The 22,243-nt window shown below is 36.3% G+C and overlaps 1 protein-coding gene across 7 annotated transcripts in view; it reads right to left on the bottom strand.

Moving 5' to 3' along the window:
- LOC124359619 (transcriptional regulator ATRX-like) overlaps positions 1 to 10,857 on the bottom strand; it is a 137,009-nt gene extending 126,152 nt beyond the window's left edge. For 2 of the 7 annotated variants that reach the window (XM_046812513.1, XM_046812520.1), the window contains exons 1-4: positions 10,709 to 10,843; positions 2,653 to 2,760; positions 1,773 to 1,888; positions 958 to 1,079 (exon numbers count right to left, since the gene is read on the bottom strand). In XM_046812513.1, coding sequence (XP_046668469.1) covers positions 958 to 1,079; positions 1,773 to 1,887 — 237 coding nt within the window. In that variant the 5' untranslated portion in view covers position 1,888; positions 2,653 to 2,760; positions 10,709 to 10,843. The other 5 variants (XM_046812514.1, XM_046812515.1, XM_046812517.1 and 2 more) reach the window with 5 other exon arrangements.
- Positions 10,858 to 22,243: the final 11,386 nt, after the last annotated feature.

Genomic DNA, 22,243 nt, shown 5'->3' with positions numbered 1-22,243 from the left:
TATTACATTAAATAATGGCTTAACACCTCATAAGATAGATTATTACATGATGGGTGGATGGTACAGCACAACAAAGACAGATAAATTCTTAAAGCGAAACATATTATTCACAAGGTTTGGTTTTGTCACAATAAAAGTACTATCTAATACTCGTTTCAAAAATAAATGCTTTTGAATAAGTGAGTTCAACATTTAAAAAAATACATATATACACAGCTAATCAGATTGAGTCAATTTAATATATTTCATGATTAAATTGAAGTTTATTTATTTAAATTTTTTATAATAACTGCATAAACTTAATATAAATTCATAAAAAATACCTAATTGACCACATTTTTAAACGAAGTATACTTAGAACTCACTCATTTTTTTTTCTTTTCCATATTTGTACAAAGCATAGTTAATACTTAAATAACAATACCTTAAATTTCTGTATTTTTATTCTAGTTGTTCTATTCATTCTTAATTATTTTAGAGAACTGTAAACTGTAGAGTAGTATTTATAGCCGAAGAGATATCTATGATCAAACTTGACAGAAGTGGACTTGAAGTGGATCACAACATATTCCAACAACAGGAGTGGCCACATAGTGAATATGAAGAAGAAAACATTTGAATTTATCAGATCACACTACTAGAAAGAAAGTTTGTGTGTGCAAGAACGGAAATATTTGACCTAGGTTTCTCCAACTTTACCCTAAAAGGAACCACTGAAAAAATATATTCAGTACTTGCTGTTATGTTTTGCAACTCATGAGTATTTCTAAAATTATTAAATATATCGTTTGCTTATGATTGCTATTTAATGTTAACCGGAAACAAATCAGTAAGTTAATTTTAAAATCAGTTATATGATTGAACTAAACTCCAAGGCTTACATAGTGGGTGACATTTCTATCTAACAGTTAAAAAAGTTACATTAGTATCTCAACACAAGAAAAATGAGAGCGGTACCTTGCAAATTAGAACTTGAAGAACTTTATGAACAAAGATGTCTTGTCCTTCATGAATATCTTGTGCTACAGACACAGAACACACTGTGCATACCAGTTTATCATCTGATAAAGTTGTGGGTTCTGAAACAAACATATCATTGATATATGCCAAACTAGAAATTTGATTAATTCCAGTTTATATGTGTATAATACATTACGTTAAGTTAGTTTTCTAAAATTTTGATCTCAGCTAACCCAATGGGGACTTATCACAAATAATTGGTTCAATAATAATTTTGAGTGTTCACAAATGATGCACCTCAGGATACACAACATTTTGCAGGTAATCTATGCAGGGGGATGAGTCATGTACCGACTTTAGGACAGCCAAGATATCAGTAAGCTGCGTCCATTGCAGTAAATGTGTAATGCTATATTATTTTCTAACACCCTTCGTATTATATTGACAGGTCACAATTTTAGAACTGTTCATGGAGATGGTAAGCCCTTCACTTTATACAGAAGAGAACATAATTAGGGTAAAATTTAAAATGATAAAAAATTGAATGGTATTAATAATGAAGCATGGCACATTAATGAAAATATCAAGAGATTTAATTTGAAAAAAATGTTGTATTAAAATAAAAATTAACTACTGAAATATCAACGAACCTCTGAAAAGTTAAAACTTACCTAGCTTGAAAAATAACTAAACAGTGTTTAGCTGTATAATCTTTCACAATATTTTGACATTTCATAGAAAACAATCAATAGATGTATAGGATTAATCTCACATTGCTGGAACAGTCTACATGTAAAATAAATATTACTTACCAGGCAGATACTTCTGCCTATATTTGACTTCTTCTGAGCTAAGTCGGATCAGTGATATTTCATGACTCCGGACAATTTTCTCTGGCTCATCATCATCGTCATCTTCTCTACCCATTCTGCCAAGTATACAAAAATAAGGAGTTAAATTATTTTTTTTAACTGTCAACTCTTGATTTCATAGCTTGTTATCATATCTTTAAAAAGTACTTAATATAAGATGCAGTTCATTGCAGTTCTAAATATTAAAAATATTGTTTGTTTCTGTCTTTAAAAATAATAGACAACAAATATTTAAAAGATTTACAGATTTCAAAAGCTTTGTATTTCCTCAAAGTTTGTTACTTTGGTATTATCCGGAGGCCAATATTTTTGAAGGATGCTATGTCGGCAAGAAGGAGGTCACTCAGTCCGTATTCACTATTTGTTATTACGCGATATAACTAGGTTTAAATTACGTTATCATAAATATTACCAAATTACTACCAGCAAAAGTATATAACTAGCAGTATCAAAGTAAAGATAACCTGATGTGCGCGGGGAAGACACCACCTCATTGAATAGGAAAATCAGTGACACCAAACATCAGCTGCCGAATGCACCTCTTGCCCGCCGCTAGCAGCTGAGCTGAAAGTTGCACTGTTGCATACTTGGGCATTGTGTTAAATGGAGCCTATTATACCAAGACGCTAGTGGCACTACTTATTATACTTTTTCCTCATCCTTACAACCAATTAATACTACAAATCAATGTAATCTAGCATTTCAAATCATCAAGTTTGTGATATTTTAACATTACAAATAATTGTAAAAATTACACACAAATTATTAAATAATGTTTGGTATAAATCCTTACAAGTTCTTTCTATACAAACACACTTACATCTCACCCTCCACCTTCTCTTCTTATTAGCAAAACCATGAGCAGCTTAAGCACTTAACTTCAGAGTATGTCACACCACTGAGAGTAGACACCATCAGGAAGATGTATCTAAATGGATAACATGCTATGTAGGGTTAATAAAATACAATTTATTTTCTCAAAAAATACAAATATTGTGTATCAATGCTATGGAACTATAAATAAGATTACAATCGCACATTTAACATTACAATGAACGATTGATATCTTAATGATTGTTTTCCTGGTACGATTTGAGCTGTCCTAGAAAAAGTCAATCTCTCTTGTGATCATGTTCCAGAACCACAATAATCTTGATAAGGGACTGTGATATTCATAGACTCTTGAAAAGTGCTGTCTTTTAAAGATATGACGTGATCTGGTTTTGCGAAGGAAATCTGATAGGAACTATTCTTAAGAACTTCCTTTGACCGGCCTCCAGTCTAGGTATTTAACCGGTCAAGTAGGGTGACCAAACAGGACTGGCATACTCCAAAACTTGTCTGATCAGAGAGCAATAAAGTGTCCTTAGGACATCTAGACTACACAGCCCTTGTGTAAAGCTTGAGATAAAACCCAGTAGTTGATTTGCTCTTCTGAAAACTAAGTTCATATACGTTTCAAAATTGTGGTGGTTTTCAAAAATAACACTGAGGTCCTTGATAATGCTAACTCGTTAGAGAGGCTGTCCATCCAATTATCCAGAAGAAAAATCGGGATTCTTGCTTTGTAAGATATTATAGCTGAGCATTTGATGATGCTGAGGCAAAACGTGTTTGTGTAACACCATTCTGTAACACAGTATAGGCTTGCCTGTAACGGGGCTTGGTTTTCTGGAGAAGATATTTCAACAAAAATGTTTACATCATCTCCGAACATTAATATATATGCTTATAGGTATTTCAAAATGTCATTAACAAACAAATTAAATAGATAAAGGCCAATGTTTGAATAAATTCCTCAGATTAGAAGATGTGTAATCTTACTTTTAAGCCAACGAGATATTCATAACCGACTCAAGAGTGGGTCAGCAATTTCATATCCAAACAACTCTGAAATGACTAAGCCGTGATCCACCTTGTCAAAGGCTTTTGCAAAGTTGAAATACACAGTATCTACCTGCTTTGCCTTCCTGAATGCTTGAAGAATAAATTCTTAAAACACAAGAAGGTTTTACAAGATGGATCTACCAACATTAAATGCTACAGTATTATAAGTGGCAACCAACACAATCGGATGATGATTATCGATGTTAAACATTGATACTATCGAAAACAACATTTGACCTATAGATATTCGTAATTAATCGTTGCCAGCTTTCTTTATTCAGACGAGTGATGTCATTACCAGCTGTTGCACAATTTAAAACATAAATTGATTTCTTTTACGTATAAAAATATAGCTTCTCTATGTGATTATTTTTAAAGCCTAAAACTTAATTCAATTCAACATCATCGTTCAAAATAAAAACTTGTTTGGAAGTAGATTCAAAATTTAAATCATATGTTTCGCTATTAACTAATGGCAGCAAGAACAGTGAATTATATGTCTTCGTTGTTTCACAAGCATGTTTATCCTTGAAAATACATAAGGTAAGTAAATGGTATTGTTTTGTTTAATTATATTACTCATATAATATATTTTTTATTTGTAAATTATATTAATATTTATACATTAATTTCTAAGATTGAAAACTGATAGTTCTTTGAAATATCTATTTCGTTATTTGGTCAGAAATTTTGCTTTCAGTCCTTTGGATGGTCTTGAATATCGATGATTCCATATCATTCGATAATCATCATCCGATTGTGTTGGTGGCCACTTATTACACTGCAGCCATAGTGGCTCCATGCTGCTGAGGATTAATAAGATACTAAAGGTTTTTAAATTATCAATCAATAAATTTTCAAATATCTTTACAATGGCAGATAGAATCGTAATAGATCAAAAGTTCTTCAAATTACTAGAACAACCACCCTTTGGGATAGGCACAACGAACCAAGGTTTGAGTCCTTCTAGGAATGTTACCTTGAGCAATGATCCATTAAAGAAAGCTCTCAAGGATTGAACTAGAATTGAGCTGCTGAGTTTGAGTATAGAAGGAAGGATGTTATCCAGTCCTGGCTCTTTAGAAGTATTTAATTTGTTTATAACTTCATCTTCCATAAACTGAATGCATGTGATCATTCTTGGAGTGTCAAAACGATAGAAAGGAGGAGACACCCTTGGCTGTGATTGAACAAATACAAAAAATCTAGCAAAAAGTTCAGCTTTATATACATCTGATGTTGTTTCTTTATTGTCTAAAATTAATTTGGAAAGAAGATTTGAATTGGTACCACTCTTGAGGTCCGAAGCTCCAAAACTAATGTGGACTGTGAAGCCATGTAGCTTCTATGACAATCTTCTGACAACCTCTTGCACGGTGCATTGAATGCAGAAAACTTGTGAAATCCTGTTGGATTCAAAGTCTGTTTGTATGCATTGTTTTATTTTTGATAGTCAGTTTAATGAGCTCTCTTATAATGCATTTAGGGAGACCAGTGCGCTTCAAAGGGCTGCAATCCTTTGCTATGTTCTGGGGAATGTTGTGAAGAATGTCCTAGGTTTGATGTTAGTGCTTCAAACTTCAGATTTAAGTTGTTAGTCTGATAAAGAAAACCCATGTCAATGTTGCAGATAGCTTTGTAAGCGTTATTCAGATCCCACTTCCATAAATTAAATTTATGTTGGTATGTAGTGATTTTCAAATGTACTACTCTAGATACTTTGGGGAGATTTTAAAGTGACCTATACTCGTTATTCAATTGCTATTATTGAATAATTCGATACATTATTCAACTTCGATATGTAAATTCATACACAATAAGAGTTATAATAAATTACTGTAACAAGAAGAATCTCGTAGATTACAATTTTAAAAACATAAATTAAACAATAACACTACAAAACAACAAAACCAACTATGGCCTAGACTTAGATATCAAAGAAACCTTACAATACTTATAACTTGCCCAGCTTGATATCAATGAGTAACCGCTTTTGTAAAATGGAGGAAAGAATTCACCCCATGGGTTACCAGAGCCAAACCCACATGTTGAAGCCACTTAAACAAATCTCGTCAATTGTGAAATTGTGAGAAATCTCACATATTTTCCTCATATTCATCACCATTTTCAAAGTCTCAAATATTAGTTACTTCTTGCTGTTTATTGTTTACATTAAAACTACTATAACTAATAAGTTGAAATCATATGCTAAGTTAAATAAATTGTAATATTGAATTATTCTTTCCGATAAAAACAATCAAACCATTCGATAAAAACAACCGAATAATGAGTTAGGCCGCTTATTGAAGTCTACCCGATACTTTATTGCTGAAGTAGCGATTGCCAATGGAGGATGATGAAAGGCTTCAGTAACCAGGACATCTCTGCTCAATTTGCCAGTAGATTCCTCTGAGCTAAAAATAAAATCAAGTGCGAATAAAATCATTTATTTGGTGTAGAGATAATAGCAGTAATATTGTTTAATATTGCAAATTTTATCTTATCTAAAGCTCATCTCTCTTCTGTAACTACAGATACTGTACATATTATGAATTGTCTTAACCCTTTTGCCGCCAAACATTTTATTGGAATGTTAGTCAATAATGCCAAGGGTATTTTTACAGTTGTTATCCAAAGGTGCTGCACCATTTCTAGAAATTTGCATATGGTTGTTATAAAATGTCATAACTTTGTTATCTATAGGCAGATTTTTATAATTTTTTTTATTTTGTAGGAGAATGTGTATATTAACACTAAATATTACTAAAAAAAATCCTTATACTAAAAGAAAAATAAAAAACAACAATAAAATAATATCCTTGTTTTTTTATCGGCTGGGACTGATAGCGTATTTGTTATCTGAGCGCTCCGGGGGTGTAGTCAGTGCTTCATAATTGCGTACTGTAGTTCGGATCGAGTGCGTATCAATCATGGGGCCCACTAGTTCGATGAATCTTAGTGAATTGTGTGTGTCGGAGTGTTTTGTTGGACATGTTAGAAGTTTACGTTTTGACCGAAACGAGATTATTTCCTCTTTAGAACATGGAATTTTTAATAATGAGTGTATTTCTTCGTCATGCGGTTGCGTATTGTTTTTAAACCGGGAGACTTTGATGTTTCGTTGCAACAGAAAAATTCATAAAAGTAGTAAACAAAAGTTTTAAGTGTTGTAATTTTTAAAAGTCGGCCCAGGGAGGTTCTTTTTTGAAAGAGTGCGCTTGCACATAGAAACATATTTTTGTTTGGTAACCACTTTGGGTACTTTCTGATTAAACGGAGGCCAATAATAATAAACGGTATTTAGCACCTTTGGGTGAGCAGTTATATAATAAATACTAACGGTTAGGTTATGTAGAGTTAGGTTAGTAAACCTAAATCGCCTAACCACATCAGCCGCAGCGTGCATTAAATAGGTGGCCTCCGTTTAATCAGAAAGTATCCCACGTTGTTTCATTTGAAGCTACTGAGACAGTGCTATATTTTGTTGGAGTTTGGCATTACTGCACATTCTGTGGTGGACTGGTACTCTTTCCGCTGTGAAGTGTATTTCCATCACATTTCAACGCGGTCAAAGAAAACTGGCAGTCCTCTGACAGTCGTTGAAAAATATGAGACCAAATTTGGAAGGAGAATATACAATCGCGGCAGAATAATTCAGAGACAGTGGGTTTTTGGGGGAATCGAAAGGTAGAACAGAGATTCCTTCCTTGTTCCTGTTGAACAATGTGACAGGGACAACCCCCTTGACGTAATTAAAGAATGGGTTCTGCCAGGTATGAAAATTGTTAGTGACTATTGGAAGGCCTACAACTGTCTCGGTGACGAGGGATTCAGGCACTTCTGCGTCAATCATTACATTAATTTTGTTGACTCTCATAGCAGTGCACATACATACACCATTGAAAGACAGGCGAGAAGTCAGGGCGAACATGCCTCGTTATGGTGTCCGGAGTGACCATTTTGTCGGGTACCAGGCAGAATTTCTTTTCAAGGCAAAATATCCCCACCCACATACCAGGCTCCACCACTTTTTTGTTGCTGCTGCTCAGCTCTATCCACCAACACACTGTAAGTGTTCTCTATTAATGTCCATTTATATACTAATATTAGGGTGTTCATGATTTATTAAGTTTTTTACACTTAACATAATTTCCTTTGCATTATATTTCAATTTATATTTCTGATCAGCCCCTCTAGAGTTTGATATTTTGCTGATAGGTACTATCTCAAGGGATGTTTTTCTTTTCTTTCATTGATGGTTGGAGGCACTAGTCTCAACCCGATAACAACTAATAGATTTGTAGCTCGAAATTAAGAAAAACATCGTTCATTTGGGACAAAATTCTGCTCAAGTATTATTTTTCATTTAAGTTTACAAAGATGCAGCCGCATCTGATGACATCATCACAAGGTTGAATCACGGTCACAAAAGGTCACGTGATGCCCAACACGGATGTACAACATGAAAATATTGCTTCGCACGTAAACAGTTGTTCCATTATTTATGTTCTACAACTTCGTTATTTCTCACTTCCACACGGTCAAACCTTGGGGTAGGGTACGATAAGCGGACCCGGTTTTTTATATCGAAATTGGCAACCGATATCACTTAATCATAACCATCGATATAATCAATCGATACTAATTAATCATTTTGAATAATCTATATCAACAGCTGTAAATAATTTCAAATAATACAAGTAAGGTAATATTTCAATTTTACATAAGTAACATTTGATTATTAAAAATGACAGTCAATTTTAGAAAACTACACAACATTGCTTTGAAAGATGATAAGACATGTTTTACGTGGCTTCAACATGGACTCGTACCGAAAAACCCATTATGTGAAATTTGTGGGAAAAAAACAAATGTAACTGTGAGAGGAGCAAATATGGTCGTCTTCGGGTTTCCTAATTTTGGTTATAATAATATGTTTGATCACTATTAGTATTAAATTCACATTTTAATTTAAAACATATGTTGGACATTATAAGATTAAAGGCCGAGGCGGCAAATCACGGATTTGACGTTATCAACGTATTCTGCTCACCCTACTGAAAAAAAAAATATAGTACTAGGGGGTGCAAATGACAAATAACACGATTTTAGGGGGTATATTCATAAGTAGTTAAGTTTCTAATGTTTTAATGTTCAGTTTGTGTGCTGTGTCTGGATAATCTGTTTACTTGAATATTATCTGCGGCCGGGACTGATAGCTTATCTGTTATCTAAGTTCTCCGGGGCAGAGTCAGTGCTTCACAAGATATCGTGTTCAGTAGGTTGGATTGAGTGAGTGAGTTTCAATTATGAATCAACCATCCACTAGTTCGACCAACCCTAGTGAATTGTGTGTGTCAGAGTGTTTAGTAGGGCACTTAAAGAGTTTACGTTTTAACCTAAACGAAATTATTTCCTTAATTGAACATAGAATTTTTAATAATAAATGTATTTGTTCGTCGAGCAGTCACGTGTTGTTTTTAAACCGGGAGACTTTGTTGTTTCGTTGCGATAGGAAAATTAGAAAAAACAGTTAAAAAAAAGTTTTAAATGTTGCAGTTTTTAAAAATCCACTTTTTTGTTGCTGCTGCTCAGCTATATCCGCCAACACACTAATGGTAAGTGTTCTCTGTTAATATACATCTATATATTTATATTAGAGTTTTTCATGATTTATTAAGTTTTTTTTCACTTTAGGCCAGACATAATTGCCTTTGCATTACATTTCAATTTATATTTCTGATCAGCCCCTCTAGAATTTGATATTTTACTGGTAGGTACTATCTCAAGGGATGTTTTTCTTTCACTACATCAGCGCGGAGCAGCACCGGCTGAAGCCCGTGCTGATGGCGGGAGGCACTCGTCTCATTTATAACTAGTAATTAATTTGTAGCTCGAAATTAAGAAAAACATTGTTCATTTGGATCAAAATTCTGCTCATTTCAGTATTATTTTTCACTTACGTTTGCAAAGATGGTGACGCATCCGATGACGTCATCACGAGGTTGGATCATGGTCTCAAAAGGTCACGTGACACTCGACATGGATGTACAACATGGAAATATTACTCCGCGCGCGTGAACAGTTGTTCCATTTTTTATGTTCTAGAACTTCGTTATTTCTCATTTCCACCCCATAAAACCTTATATTTTTTTTTTTTTATTCTATAGGACGATTCCAATAAGTTAATAACGCAAAACTCATATTTCTCCGCTCCGGCTGTTAATATGATAATTACCCATATGTTTGTTATATCTCTCAGTGTAGTGAATAACTTAATCTCCTTACCTTACACATAAAATAGCCTACTGATATCTTAACCGAAAAATACTGAATAAGTATGAAAATAATAGTAAAGAAATTTTACTTTGTTCATGGAGCTAGCAAAAAATTACCTAACCTTCTAGACTGTCTCATCTACGCAAGGGCCCACTACTCTACCTGAAGGCTTACCGCCCTACCCAAGGGCTTACCGCCTACTTGAGAGACAAACACCTTCACCAAGGGTTAATCACTCCTAAAAGCTAACCATCCTACCCAAGAGCTAAGCACTCTCCTCAAGAACCATACCTGAGAGCTTACCGGCCTACCTAAGAGATTTTTATTCTTTAGGGGAATACATTTTTTGCACATTAGGCCCTTCCTCACTAATATGTAATTAGTATGCAATCCTATACACATATTAAGCACTTCCTATTCGAAAAATCAACAAATTATATAAAATGGTATTATAAACTAGTACATTTTATGTAGGTATAATATAAATTACATAGTCTTACGCTGAAATTGCCGTCTCTTGCTGGCCTAATTTCAAACACTTCTCACAAAAAGAATCTAACCTAAACAACTGAAAGATAAACTCTTGCTTGAACTGTGGCGATTAATTTCAGTAATTGAGCTCTTACGGACATTCATTTCAAGCTTAACTAACACATGGCCTCTATAAAGATAAAACTATCTAAATGAATTTACTTGGCAATATCTATTACCTCGCACACTAATTTATCAATTAACTAAACACACACCAACAACAGCTACAGTACCGTCTATTACTGGCTGATTTGGATTATTCTCCCTCTGTTTTTAATTTTTATTTATTTATTTTTTCACTTTTTCCTTCGTGTTTTTTTTTTTTTAAGCTGAAAATATAGGCACACCACTAAGACAAACAGCCGGAAATTTACTGCATAAACAGAAACTAGGGATAACAGGAGTGGGCTACTATTCACGTTGTACTGTCCATTAGCTTGATGTAACTACGTATTTTTTTATGTATTTCGATGATAGTCCATTCAAAAGATTCCTTAAGAGCAAACTGATAAGTTCGGCTAAACTAAAAGTATATTCCTACAAAGTCGCTTGAGAAACAACACTGTCTCAAGTGTGACGTTTCAACTAGAACATAAAACTTTGTAACTTAAAATCTCAAAATCAAATCAAAATCAAATCAAATCAAAAATCAAATCAAATCAAAATCCTTTATTGCTCAAAATAACATTTTCATGCATTAGCAACGTCATTAAAGTATACACACAGGGCTAGCTTAACTAACTTATACAGTGTTACATGTTATGCTAAGTATACATCAAAGAAAAAAAACAAAACTATATTTAGTCTACTATTTACAATTTATGCAAAAAATCCTGGACACTGTAAAAGGAACCGTCGATGAGGAACTGTTTTAAGTTATTTTTGAACAAGGTTAAAGAACAATCCACCTTTAAAGCATCTGGAAGTGAGTTGAAAAGTTTAATGCAGTTGTAAGTTACGTGTTTTTGAAAAAAAGAAGTAGAATGTTGTGGAACTGGAATGTTAAGCCGGGTTCTAAGTGAATAATCTGAATTGGTGTTAGCTAGTGTCATAAATTCTTTTTTAAAAAAACTAAAGATTCATAAATAAATATGCTTGGGAAAGTAAGAATGTTGTTGTTTTTAAATACATTTCTACAAGATTGATGCCTACTTAGCCCAAAAATAATCCGCAAAGCTTGCTTCTGCAATTTAAAAATGAAATTGGTTCTGCAGTTCCTTCCCCAAATGGGAACTGCGTAAACAAGATGAGAATAAAAGCAGCCATAGTACAAAGTTAGTAGTAGTTGTGAATTAGCGAAAGAAGCCAATTTTCTCAGTGCAAACAAACACGAACTTAGTTTTTTTACTATTTTATTGATATGCAATTCAAATGTCAGGTTGCAGTCAAGTTGAAGACCTAAAAAGCTCACTGAGTCCACACATGATACCATGCACTCCCCTAGCATTACCTGTAAGTTGTCCACAAAACTACGTCTAAGTGTGAAATTCAGAGTATGGGTCTTGTCTGTGTTCACAATCATGCCATTTGAGGTAAACCATTGAAGAAGAGCATTGGATTCAACAAAACCATTGATCTCTAAATCCACTTGATTGTGAGCTGTGACCAAAAGAGATGTATCATCGGCAAAAGATCTGACTTTTTGGTGCAATGTCTAATATCGTTAATAAATACCAAGAAGAGAAGAGGACCTAACACGGACCCTTGGGGGACTTTCTTCTTAAAATACCCTGGCTGTCCACAAAACTGATTTCAACTCGCTGAGATCGACCGCAAAGATACGATGCTATCCAATCATGAGCTTCACCTCTGACGCCCAGCCTCTGTAGTTTACTTAACAGTAACGAATGGTCAACTAAATCAAACGCTTTGCTTAAATCGACGAAAAGGCCCATAGCACACATTTTTTTATCCAGAGCAGTAACTACTTTCTCAATAAAACAGAACATTGCGTCAAGAGTACCTTTTTGTTTTTGAAACCCAAACTGATTACGGAACAAAATATTGTGCTTGTCAAAGTGTGATAAAAGTCTATACATATAATGTAGTGTTCAAGGGAGAGCTTGCTTTATGTGAAAATCAAGCTTCTCAGGGTGAGCAGTATGATATTGTCTCCATATTTATCAACTATGTCATGTCTTAGTATAGTATAGTTATTTAATTGATATCTTTTATATTTTTAAAGCTCGTTTCCTGAACAACTGCAATATAAATTTAATTCTTATTTAATTAATGTCCAAACTCAGTCCACTAAGTAGTCAACCCATTGCACTATCATCTATAATATTACATCACAATTTGATGGTAAAACCCCTTTTAGTTCGCGGGAATATAGACGCAGTATTTATTAGCTAGTATGGTGAGCCAATAATGTAACTTGCTGCGATGCCCATTTTTAGTCTATCAGCCTATTTCCCGTTTTAGTAGTGGAATTAATGTCCTCATGATGAGTCCCTATAATTTTATAAACCTTTATAAAATTAATTCTATGGTATCTTGGTGCTGCCAACGATTATTTTCTTTCTTTTTTATGTAAATTCTTTATTTCTCAATACTTTTATTTTTTTGCTCATCAATGCCATTGTCTTGATGGTTTTACTTACCTAAACTAGCTTAACTACTTGCTGTCTTAATTGTGATGAATCATAAATTACACATAGTCTATGGGTCTGTTCATTTTCGACATATTGTGCGGACAGACGTTCAAAAATTAAAATTTACCTGACCCTCGAATGATAAGCTTTGGTAACGCTCAGCCGATAAACAGGTATAGTCTGTGTTGTAGTGCATTGTCTATAGGGTAGCAAGTCTATGTCTTTAGAGCACATGCCAGTGGCCCATGAGGACGGTTATAAAAAACAGTGAAAATACATGTCCGCTCGGAACAAAAACGTGCCTACCAATATATGTCTATAGATCAATAAAAAAAGAATATTTTGGAACGATGGATTGACAAAAATAGATAACAATTAGGCGTCTATAGCACCAAGAAAACATCAAATTCAAAGTCAAAGTCAAAATATCTTTATTACACCATCGTCAAGATGAGAATGGTGTCACAGAGAATTTACAAAACACAAGAACAATACAGGTCTAACCAGGTCAATACAATAAAATACAATACAATACGGGTTAATGATTGAAAAATTCATTTAAAGAGTAAAATGGGCGTTCTTGCAGCCACGTCTTGAGATTTTGGCCAAACAGCTGCTTATTTGATTTCTTCAGGTTTTCAGGCAGAGCATTCCACATCTTGGCCCCGATGAAGCTGGTCTTCTTCTCAGTTGAGCTGAGCCTGTGTATTGGTAGACAGTAGTTGGAGGCATGTCTGGTGTTATATTGGTGTTGTTGTGTTCCCTTGTTTGCCAGGTCTGGCATCTTGATGTAAACATGAGTTGTTGCTTCTAAGATGTACAAGCCAATAACTGTGAGGACTTTGAGTTCCTGAAAGGCTTCCCTGCAGGTATCTCTCGATCGTAAGTCTTTTAGGATTCTAATAGCTCGCTTTTGGAGTACAAGGACACGTTGTAGGTTTCCTGCGGTAGTTCCACCCCATACAGCAATTCCGTATCTAAGATGTGACTCAAAGAGGGCATGGTAGGCTACTTTTGCTGTCGCCAAGTCACATGTGTTCTTAATTCGCCTTAAGACAAAAAATCCTGTACTCAATTTACTGCAGAGGGAGTCTATATGTGTTGTCCATGAGAGTTTATCGTCCAGCGTGACACCCAGATATTTAGTGTCTGTGATTTCTTCTAGTCCGGGAAGCCTTCCAGTATGTTCTCTTTGTCCTCCCAGTATTAGCTGTTTTGTTTTATTTTCGTTTACAGCAAGGTCATTGTTCTGGCAGTACTGAACTGCCATATTTAGTGCAATAAAGCTGTCATCCTCCAATTGTTCTACATTAGGTCTCCCAAGAAGAAGTATTGTGTCGTCAGCATACATAAGGGGATTGCAGTACAACTGCATACGCTGTGGAAAGTCATTTGTGAACAGTATAAACAAAACAGGCCCCAAGACTGAACCTTGAGGGACCCCTCGCGTGGTTGGTTGTAGTTGGGATTTCATTGTTTCTGTTTTGTTGTTTGAGGTGTGTACTATTTCCACAAACTGACTTCTACCTGATATGTAGCTGGAGAACCATTCCTTTGCTTTCCCTTGTATTCCCAAATTAGTTATCTTACTCAAGAGCTGGTCATGGCTCAGGCAGTCAAATGCTTTACTATAGTCCAGGAGGATTGCTGTTGATGTATTACCCTCTTCTCGTTGGTCAAAAAGGAATTCCACTAAGCTAATCAGTGCTGTAGTAGTAAATTTCCCTGCCAGAAAGGCGTGTTGATGGGGTGTTAGCAATTGGTTTTTGAGAAGATGTTCAAACAGTCTTGTTAGTACTATTTTTTCAATCACTTTTGAAAAGGTGGGTATAAGTGAAATGGGTCGGTAGTTAACTGCATGAGTAGGAGAGTCTATTTTAAACTTTGGATATACTTTAGCGATTTTGAGTGCCTAAGGAAATATTCCTGCGCTGAAGGACTTGTTGGTAATGTCTACCAACGGATCTATTAGTTCGTTCTTGCATGCCTTCAACAGTTTGGAAGAAATGTTGTCATATCCTGTTGATGATTTAGGTTGGAGAGATTTAACTATTTTAGAAATTTCTTGCCTGCATGTCGGTGTTAATACTAAGTTTGTGATTTCTGTCGAGGGTGCTGTCAATGGGAATTGTCTTCCTGTGTCTTGATGGTTGGTTTTGATTGTTTCTTCTGCTATAGTAGTGAAAAAATTATTTAGGTAGTCTGCTATTTCTTTTGGGTCTGTTGATTCCTGTCCTTGAATCTCTAGTTTGGTTAGTTTGTTTGAGTCTTCTTTTGACTTCTTCTCAGAGTTGATTACATCCCAGATGGCTTTTGACTTCTTACTGGACTCTGCTATTCTTGTTATGTTTATTTGCTGTCTAGCTCTTCTGAGGTGCAAGTCATAGTCTGTTTTTAAGGTTGATGCCCTTTTTTATGTTCCTCACTACCACTAGCTAGGCACACATTTTGTGCTCTGAAGTATTGTTGTTTTAAGTCAGTCGCTGTTTGGTCATTTATAGTGGGAGTTTTCTTCTTTTTGTGCCTTGTGATGCTTAAAGGACATGCATGGTTTAGTGCCCGTTAGATGGTAGTGTTGAACTTAGCATATGCATTGTTTGGATCTATTGTGTTGTAGATATCTGTCCAGTTTTCCTGTTGTAAGGTTTTCTAGAACGCAAGTATATTTTCGTTACTGAAGTTCCTTTTTTTAGTTATTGGGGCACTTGGTGGTTCTGTGCTTGCGCTCACTATTTCACATATCTGGCCTGTATGTTCAGATATGCAGGTGTTGAGTACTTGCACCTTTATATCTGCTGTTGGTAGGTTAGTGCAAACACAGTCTATGGAGGTTTGTGATGGTGTAATTCTGGTGAGAGGAAGCTCAACCCTGTACATGCCAAAGCCATCAAGTGTGTCCGTTAGCTCTAGGTGGTCGTTCTTTTTGGTAAGGCAGTATATGTTTGTGTCTCCAATCAGTATTGTAGGGTGGTTTTCTGCAGCAACATTTTCCAGGACGTCATTTATAACTTCAATACCTGTCTCTACATTACCCTGGATCCTGTAAATTCCTATCACAAAGAGGACTTTTTCCTTCAATGATATTTTCAGGGCAGCCATTTCACAGATCATCTCAATGCAAAAATCCTTTAAGTCAACTGCTTCTGTTTTTGTTGCTATGGAGCTTCGTGTGAAGATAGCTACTCCACCTTTTTGGTGGTTTTTTCAACAGAATGCTGTTTTCATGGAGTATTCAGTTAGTCTGGTGTTCTCAAGAGTTTCCTTCTTCTGTCCGTGCTCTGTCAAAATCATTATATCTGGTTTTAACGATCTTAGCTGTTCATTTAGTCTTTCAATTTTGTTTGACACTCTGTCAGTGTTTTGATGAAATATTGTCATTGGTTTACCATCCTTTTTCTTATTTTTGATTATGTTGGAGGTCTGATGTTGCTGCCTGGTTCTAAAAAAGGTGAGATATTAGTTTCTGTATGAGAGAGATGATTTTTGTAGTAGTTGGCTTTGAATTGTTCAATGTTCTTTTCATAAAACTCTAAGAAGGTTTCTGAGGGGTCAAGTTGTGTAGCAGTTATGGGTGGCCTTCTCATCGGTATAGGGGGTACAATGGCAGGGGCTTCAGGAGTGGATGTTGCAGTTATTTCAATGGGATTTGGTAAGTTGTCGCTTTCTTGGGATTGTTCCTTTGGAAGATGGTAGTTTTTATTCTGGAAAGCCTTAAACTTTGCAGTCTGAAGGGAGACACTTATTTTGTCTCTGCGTTTACCCCCATTGGTCTTTATAACTTGAGGTCTTCGAGGGTTGCCATGTGTGTTTGTGGTAGACAGGTACTGGTCTAGTGGTGTTTTGTAGGGGGATATTTTCAGTCTGGGTGCTTTGCTCATATACAACTAGCTTTTTTTGACTTGACGGACGAACAGTGACACTGAGGTTTAGCACTCAAAACTTTGAGGGCGGTCTCCGTGTTGTTCTGTCTGGATTTAATTTGGGATAGTTCTAGCAAGATAGCTGTTAAGTTTTGCGGCTTTTCTTGTGTCAGAGATTCACATTTGACAGTTTGAGTTGCACTGTCAGTTTTGCTTTTTCTTCAATCTTAGCCTCATTACTGGCTAATTTGCACTGTAAACAGGCTAACTTGTTTTCTACAATAGTCAGTTGTTCTTTTAGAAACGTGTTTTCCCCCAGCAGTGCTGATCCTATTGTAGCAGCCATAGTGAGCTTATCATCTTCGTATTCTAAAATATTGCTTTCTAGAGCTTTAATGGAATTGTTTAGACTGTCTTTTTGGGTATGAGAATTTGATAATCGATCTCTGTACTGGAGAATATGAAACCCGAGTACAATATACGATGTTCAATTTAAAGATTCTACCACTTTCGGTTTGTTTATTTGTCGTCTGTCAGTATGCGCTTTTTTCAATGTGCTGTATAGTATAAAAGAAAACAATTTGCTAAACCGCTATAGAGAAGAGAGGCATTTATCATAGAATTGTGTGACCCAGGATTGGAGATAACTATTTGTGATTGAACCAGAAAAATAGTAATAGTGTACCTTGAAGCTGTATGAGTTTCTCAAAACCTGCTTTTAGCAAATCAAATACCTGATACCTACCTGATACATGATGTCTTCTTCATTGACCAGCGTTGCTGGATTGAAAGCGTCACAATAAAATAAATAACTAACTGAATTTTACTATTTACAAATGCAAGTGGCGGCAAGGCTAGGCTATGTTGCTCGAGTTCTCGAAAAAATCTTCGATTGAGTAGAGAGGGTTGGCCAGGGACCACTTCCTAAGCCTGCATTCAAAGTCCCTGCTCTCAAGAGCTTTAAGATGTTGAGGGAGGCAGTTGTACATTCTTACTGCTAATGCGGGGAAACACTCTTGTCTTGCTTAGCCTACAGGAGACTGTATTTAGTTGTGAGCTGTTCCTCAGCCTGTAGGCATCATGAGCTTCACCCCTAGTTCCGAAGGCTGCAAGGTTTTCTTTGACATGTAACAAGCTGGCGACAACATACTGGCTAAAAACCGTTAAGATCTTAAGTCGGTTGAACAAGGGCTTGCAATGATCTAAGAAGCCTGCAGATGAGATGATACGTACAGCATGTTTTTGCAGCAATACAATTTCGGCACATCCAGAAAAATGACCCCAGAGCAGCATACCGTAGAGAATGTGGCTATGAAACAGCCCATGATATATAGTGACAAGATGTTTTTCCGTCAATAGAGGCTTCAGTCTGCGAAACAAGCAGTTTACTCGAGACAGTTTCTTACTCAGTTCTGCCACGTGCCCGTTCCACGTAAGTTTGGAATCAAGAGTAAAGCCCAAAAGTTTGACACTCCCCACTGTATGGTTAGCTAGAGATAAGGTGCATGTTAACTCCTGCGTTTTGGAAAGGTTTAGACTGAGTTTGTTGGCTGAAAACCATTCCTTAGCTCTGTCATAGACTTGGAGCGCTTGAGCTCTCGCATCTTCAGGTGTGGCTCCCGCATTAAAGAATGTAGAATCATCTGCGAACAGAAGTACATCACCCACCAACTCTAGGTCATTAATTAGTACCAAGAAGAGCAAGGGTCCGAGAACCGAGCCTTGAGGCACACCGTGCATAACAGGCAGCGGTTTGGATGAAGCACCGTTAACAGAAAATATTTGTTCTCTTCCCTCCAGATAAGAATGGAACATTTGAAGAGGCTGCCCTGTAACTCCGTACAACTCAAGTTTTCCTAAGAGTATACTGTGGGAAACACAATCAAAGGCCTTGCTGAGATATGCAAGAATCAGCGCTGTTGACTGCTTTGCTTCAAAAGATTCCAACACTTCTGCCACAAGTTGACGCACAGCAGTTGTAGTTGAGTGCTGGCCTCTAAAACCATGCTGTGATGCCGAAAAAAGATTGTTCCTATCCAAGTAATCGACTAGTTGCTTCTTCATTACTGTTTCAAAAATTTTGCTGATAATAGGAGTCAATGAAATGGGTCTGTAGCTCTCGATGATCTCAGGATTACCCTTCTTGTAGACCGGTATTGTACCTGAGACTTTAAGTGCCTTAGGGAACACAGCAGACTCCAAGCAATAATTCAGAACCTTGGCTAAAGGGGCAGCAATGACATCTGAAACATACTTTAGCACAGGGGTTGACAACCCATAAATATCCTGACTTGATAAATTTTTTAATTGACATATTAACCTCTCTACCTCTGCAGGACAGAACGGATCCCAAGTTGAGAATGGAAACGGCTTAGGCCTATTACTCATGTGGCCAGATGCCAAGGCCAGCGGATCCGTCTGGTTACATGAAGATATTTTATTGATTATATGTTTTACTTCATTTAACATTGTAGTATTAAATTGATCAGGGCTGGCATTACACTTGAGTACTGGCTTAGTCTTACAGGTTCTATTTACCAGATCCCATGTCGCTTTGCAGGGATTTGGGGCTGACTCAATTTTAGACATGTTGAAATTCGTTTTAGCTATATCAACCTGTCTCCTGTAGATCCTTTGTGCCCTTAAATACATGCTATACAATAAATCCCTGTTTTGACCAGCTGCAACCTTATACCTGTCATGCAACGCCACAGCAAATTTCCTAATATTTTGAAGTTCAGGCGTGTACCAGTCTTTTTGGGACTTAGAGATCGGCCCACCTGACTTGTTGAGATTAGCACAATACTTTGGTTTAATGAACTTAGCTGGAAATATCCTGTAAAATATACAATAAAAAACATCAAAGAACAATTGGAAAGCATTCTTTGGATTGACATTGTCAAGAATAGCAGACCATTCTGTATTTATAAGGGCTAGTCTAAAATTAGGAAATTGCTCGACATTTATAGGCCTAAAGCTATGATTGTAGGTGCTATGCCAACTAGGCCTGCTTTCAGTGCACTCACCAATTCAATGTTTACATCTAGGACCACCGGGCAGTGGTCGGCAATTACAGGGTCTAGAAGTGATGTTGAATGCTCCCAGGAATTTAGATTAGTGGCGATAGCATCTAGACAGTATTGACCACGAGTTGGTGACTGCGATGTTATGTAAAGGCCGTAGCTTCTTAGTAAGCATAGAAAACGACTTGACAGTTCATTTACTTCATTAAGGTGTATATTGAAATCACCCCCGAGAAAGACTAGCCTATTATGTTTTCTAGTTAGTTCAGCCATGCATCTGTCAAGGTTGTCAAAGAACTTTTGGCTATCACCGCCAGGCGAGCGATAAACAGAGATTATAGTAGCAGTGACTTGGTTGACTGTAATCTCGATCCCAAAGAGCTCAATATGCATTTCATCACAGAATGCACCTAAGTCTAGTGTATTACAACTTAAACTGCTATTAGCATATATTGAGGAACCCCCGTTCTTATAAAATTGCCTAAAAAGGCTGCAATAAGCTCTAGAGTATTCATAGTGGAGTAGAATTCACTCTCTTGGCTAGTAAGCCAGTGCTCACTGATACAGAAAATATCTGGTTTAACTTCGTTTAAATAGTGAAACAAGATTGTATTTAGTCCTGAGGCACTGAACATTAGCAAAGGCTATTTTAAACCAGAATTAGGCCTAGTAGAACAAGTAGATGTTGACATACCTTGAAGATATGAAGTTCTACGCGTAGTGTCACTCACACTTAGGCCTAGTCCTAGATTATCAGGCTGGTGCACGTTCTCACCTTCAGTGTTGGATACAGCATTGGTTACCGTACAGCTTCGCTCTTCATTCTTCTGAATAAAAAACGCTTCACTATGGCTCCCTTAGGCCAGATGGTACTTTCAAATAGATTGTCTTTCATGTTGTATTCTACTCCAATTTTGAAGCTGGCATTTGTCCCCTTGCTGTCTAATTTCTCCACTGTAGGATTTGACCCTACAAAGGTCTTGTCAATAAACTCCTTGACCGCATCCGTAGTTGTGTCATTCCGTAGGCGACCCAAGTATACCCAGGCCTTCTTGTCACCGCTGTAAGTTCCGAGTTTTCATTATCATCAATTACGATGTTTTTTTGTTATGTTGGAATTCGAGCGTAGCCTATGCCTAGGCTTAACATCAAAAGAGAAGTTGGAAGTTTTTTTTATTTTGTGCCAGAATCGATTTGTGATTGGAATTGTCATTGTTCCTCGACCTGATTGATTTATTTGTACGAGGCGATTTATTTCTCCGCTTATTGGATTGACTTTTCCAGCCATCATTTTCTGAGCCTATAGTGTCTGATTTTATGGAATCCTCCCTGATAACATCTTCAAGAGAGCTTTCACCAGGCTTGTAGCTAGAAGTTGATTCATTTTTCCCAGACAAGTCCACAGAGCCAGAGCTTTTCACGTGATGCATACCCTGCGGTCTAGGCCTAGGCCTATTGAGACCAAGATCAGTACCAACTATGAGCCTAGATGAATTTTCATTGCTTGGACCAGGAGTAGGCCCATTACCAGCAGTAAGGGCTGCTTTGTACCTTTTTCGTTCTAAGTTCAAATTAGGTGATTCAGTGAGAATAACATCACTTATGATATCTGAATGTGTGTTCAACACAGATTTTATTTTCGTCTGCTCACTACTGACTGATGCTACATTCTCTGACATAGCCTTAAGGTTCGTTGATAGGTTAGTAACTTCTTCCGTCAAAATTTTAATATAGGGAAAACACTCACAATACAATTTCTCACTTGAGATATCTAAATTAGTTTGCTGAGGATTACTCGCCGGCATGGTCTTCACAGTTCCTAACCACAATCTACATGCATCACAGAACTACACCGATATGTCTATAATATCCTTACATTTGTTGTAATCGGTGTTAGAAATATTCACACACATTATATGGAAAGGTAACTATAATATGTAATTGTTATTACTAATCCTTAGTTACTATATTTAATATCGTAGTTAATTTTGCTTATGTCCTAAACTGTTAAATAACCTTTTGTACTCTGATAATTTAACTACTAACACTAACTTGCTTCGGCTGGTCCTGACATGTCGTCGGGTCTGGCCGATAACGTGCTCGCAATGAGCACGAATGATAACATACAAAAAGCAGTGGAATCAATCTTGCCCCTAACTAATGACATGGAAATGGAAACCCAAACAAATGCTAAACGTAAATTTGAACAATTACATTCTGAAATAGAAATATCAAAC

This window comes from Homalodisca vitripennis, chromosome 4 (assembly GCF_021130785.1).
Source record: "Homalodisca vitripennis isolate AUS2020 chromosome 4, UT_GWSS_2.1, whole genome shotgun sequence".
Taxonomy (NCBI): Eukaryota; Metazoa; Arthropoda; class Insecta; order Hemiptera; family Cicadellidae; genus Homalodisca; species Homalodisca vitripennis.
This window is presented reverse-complemented; position numbering and strand designations above follow the sequence as displayed.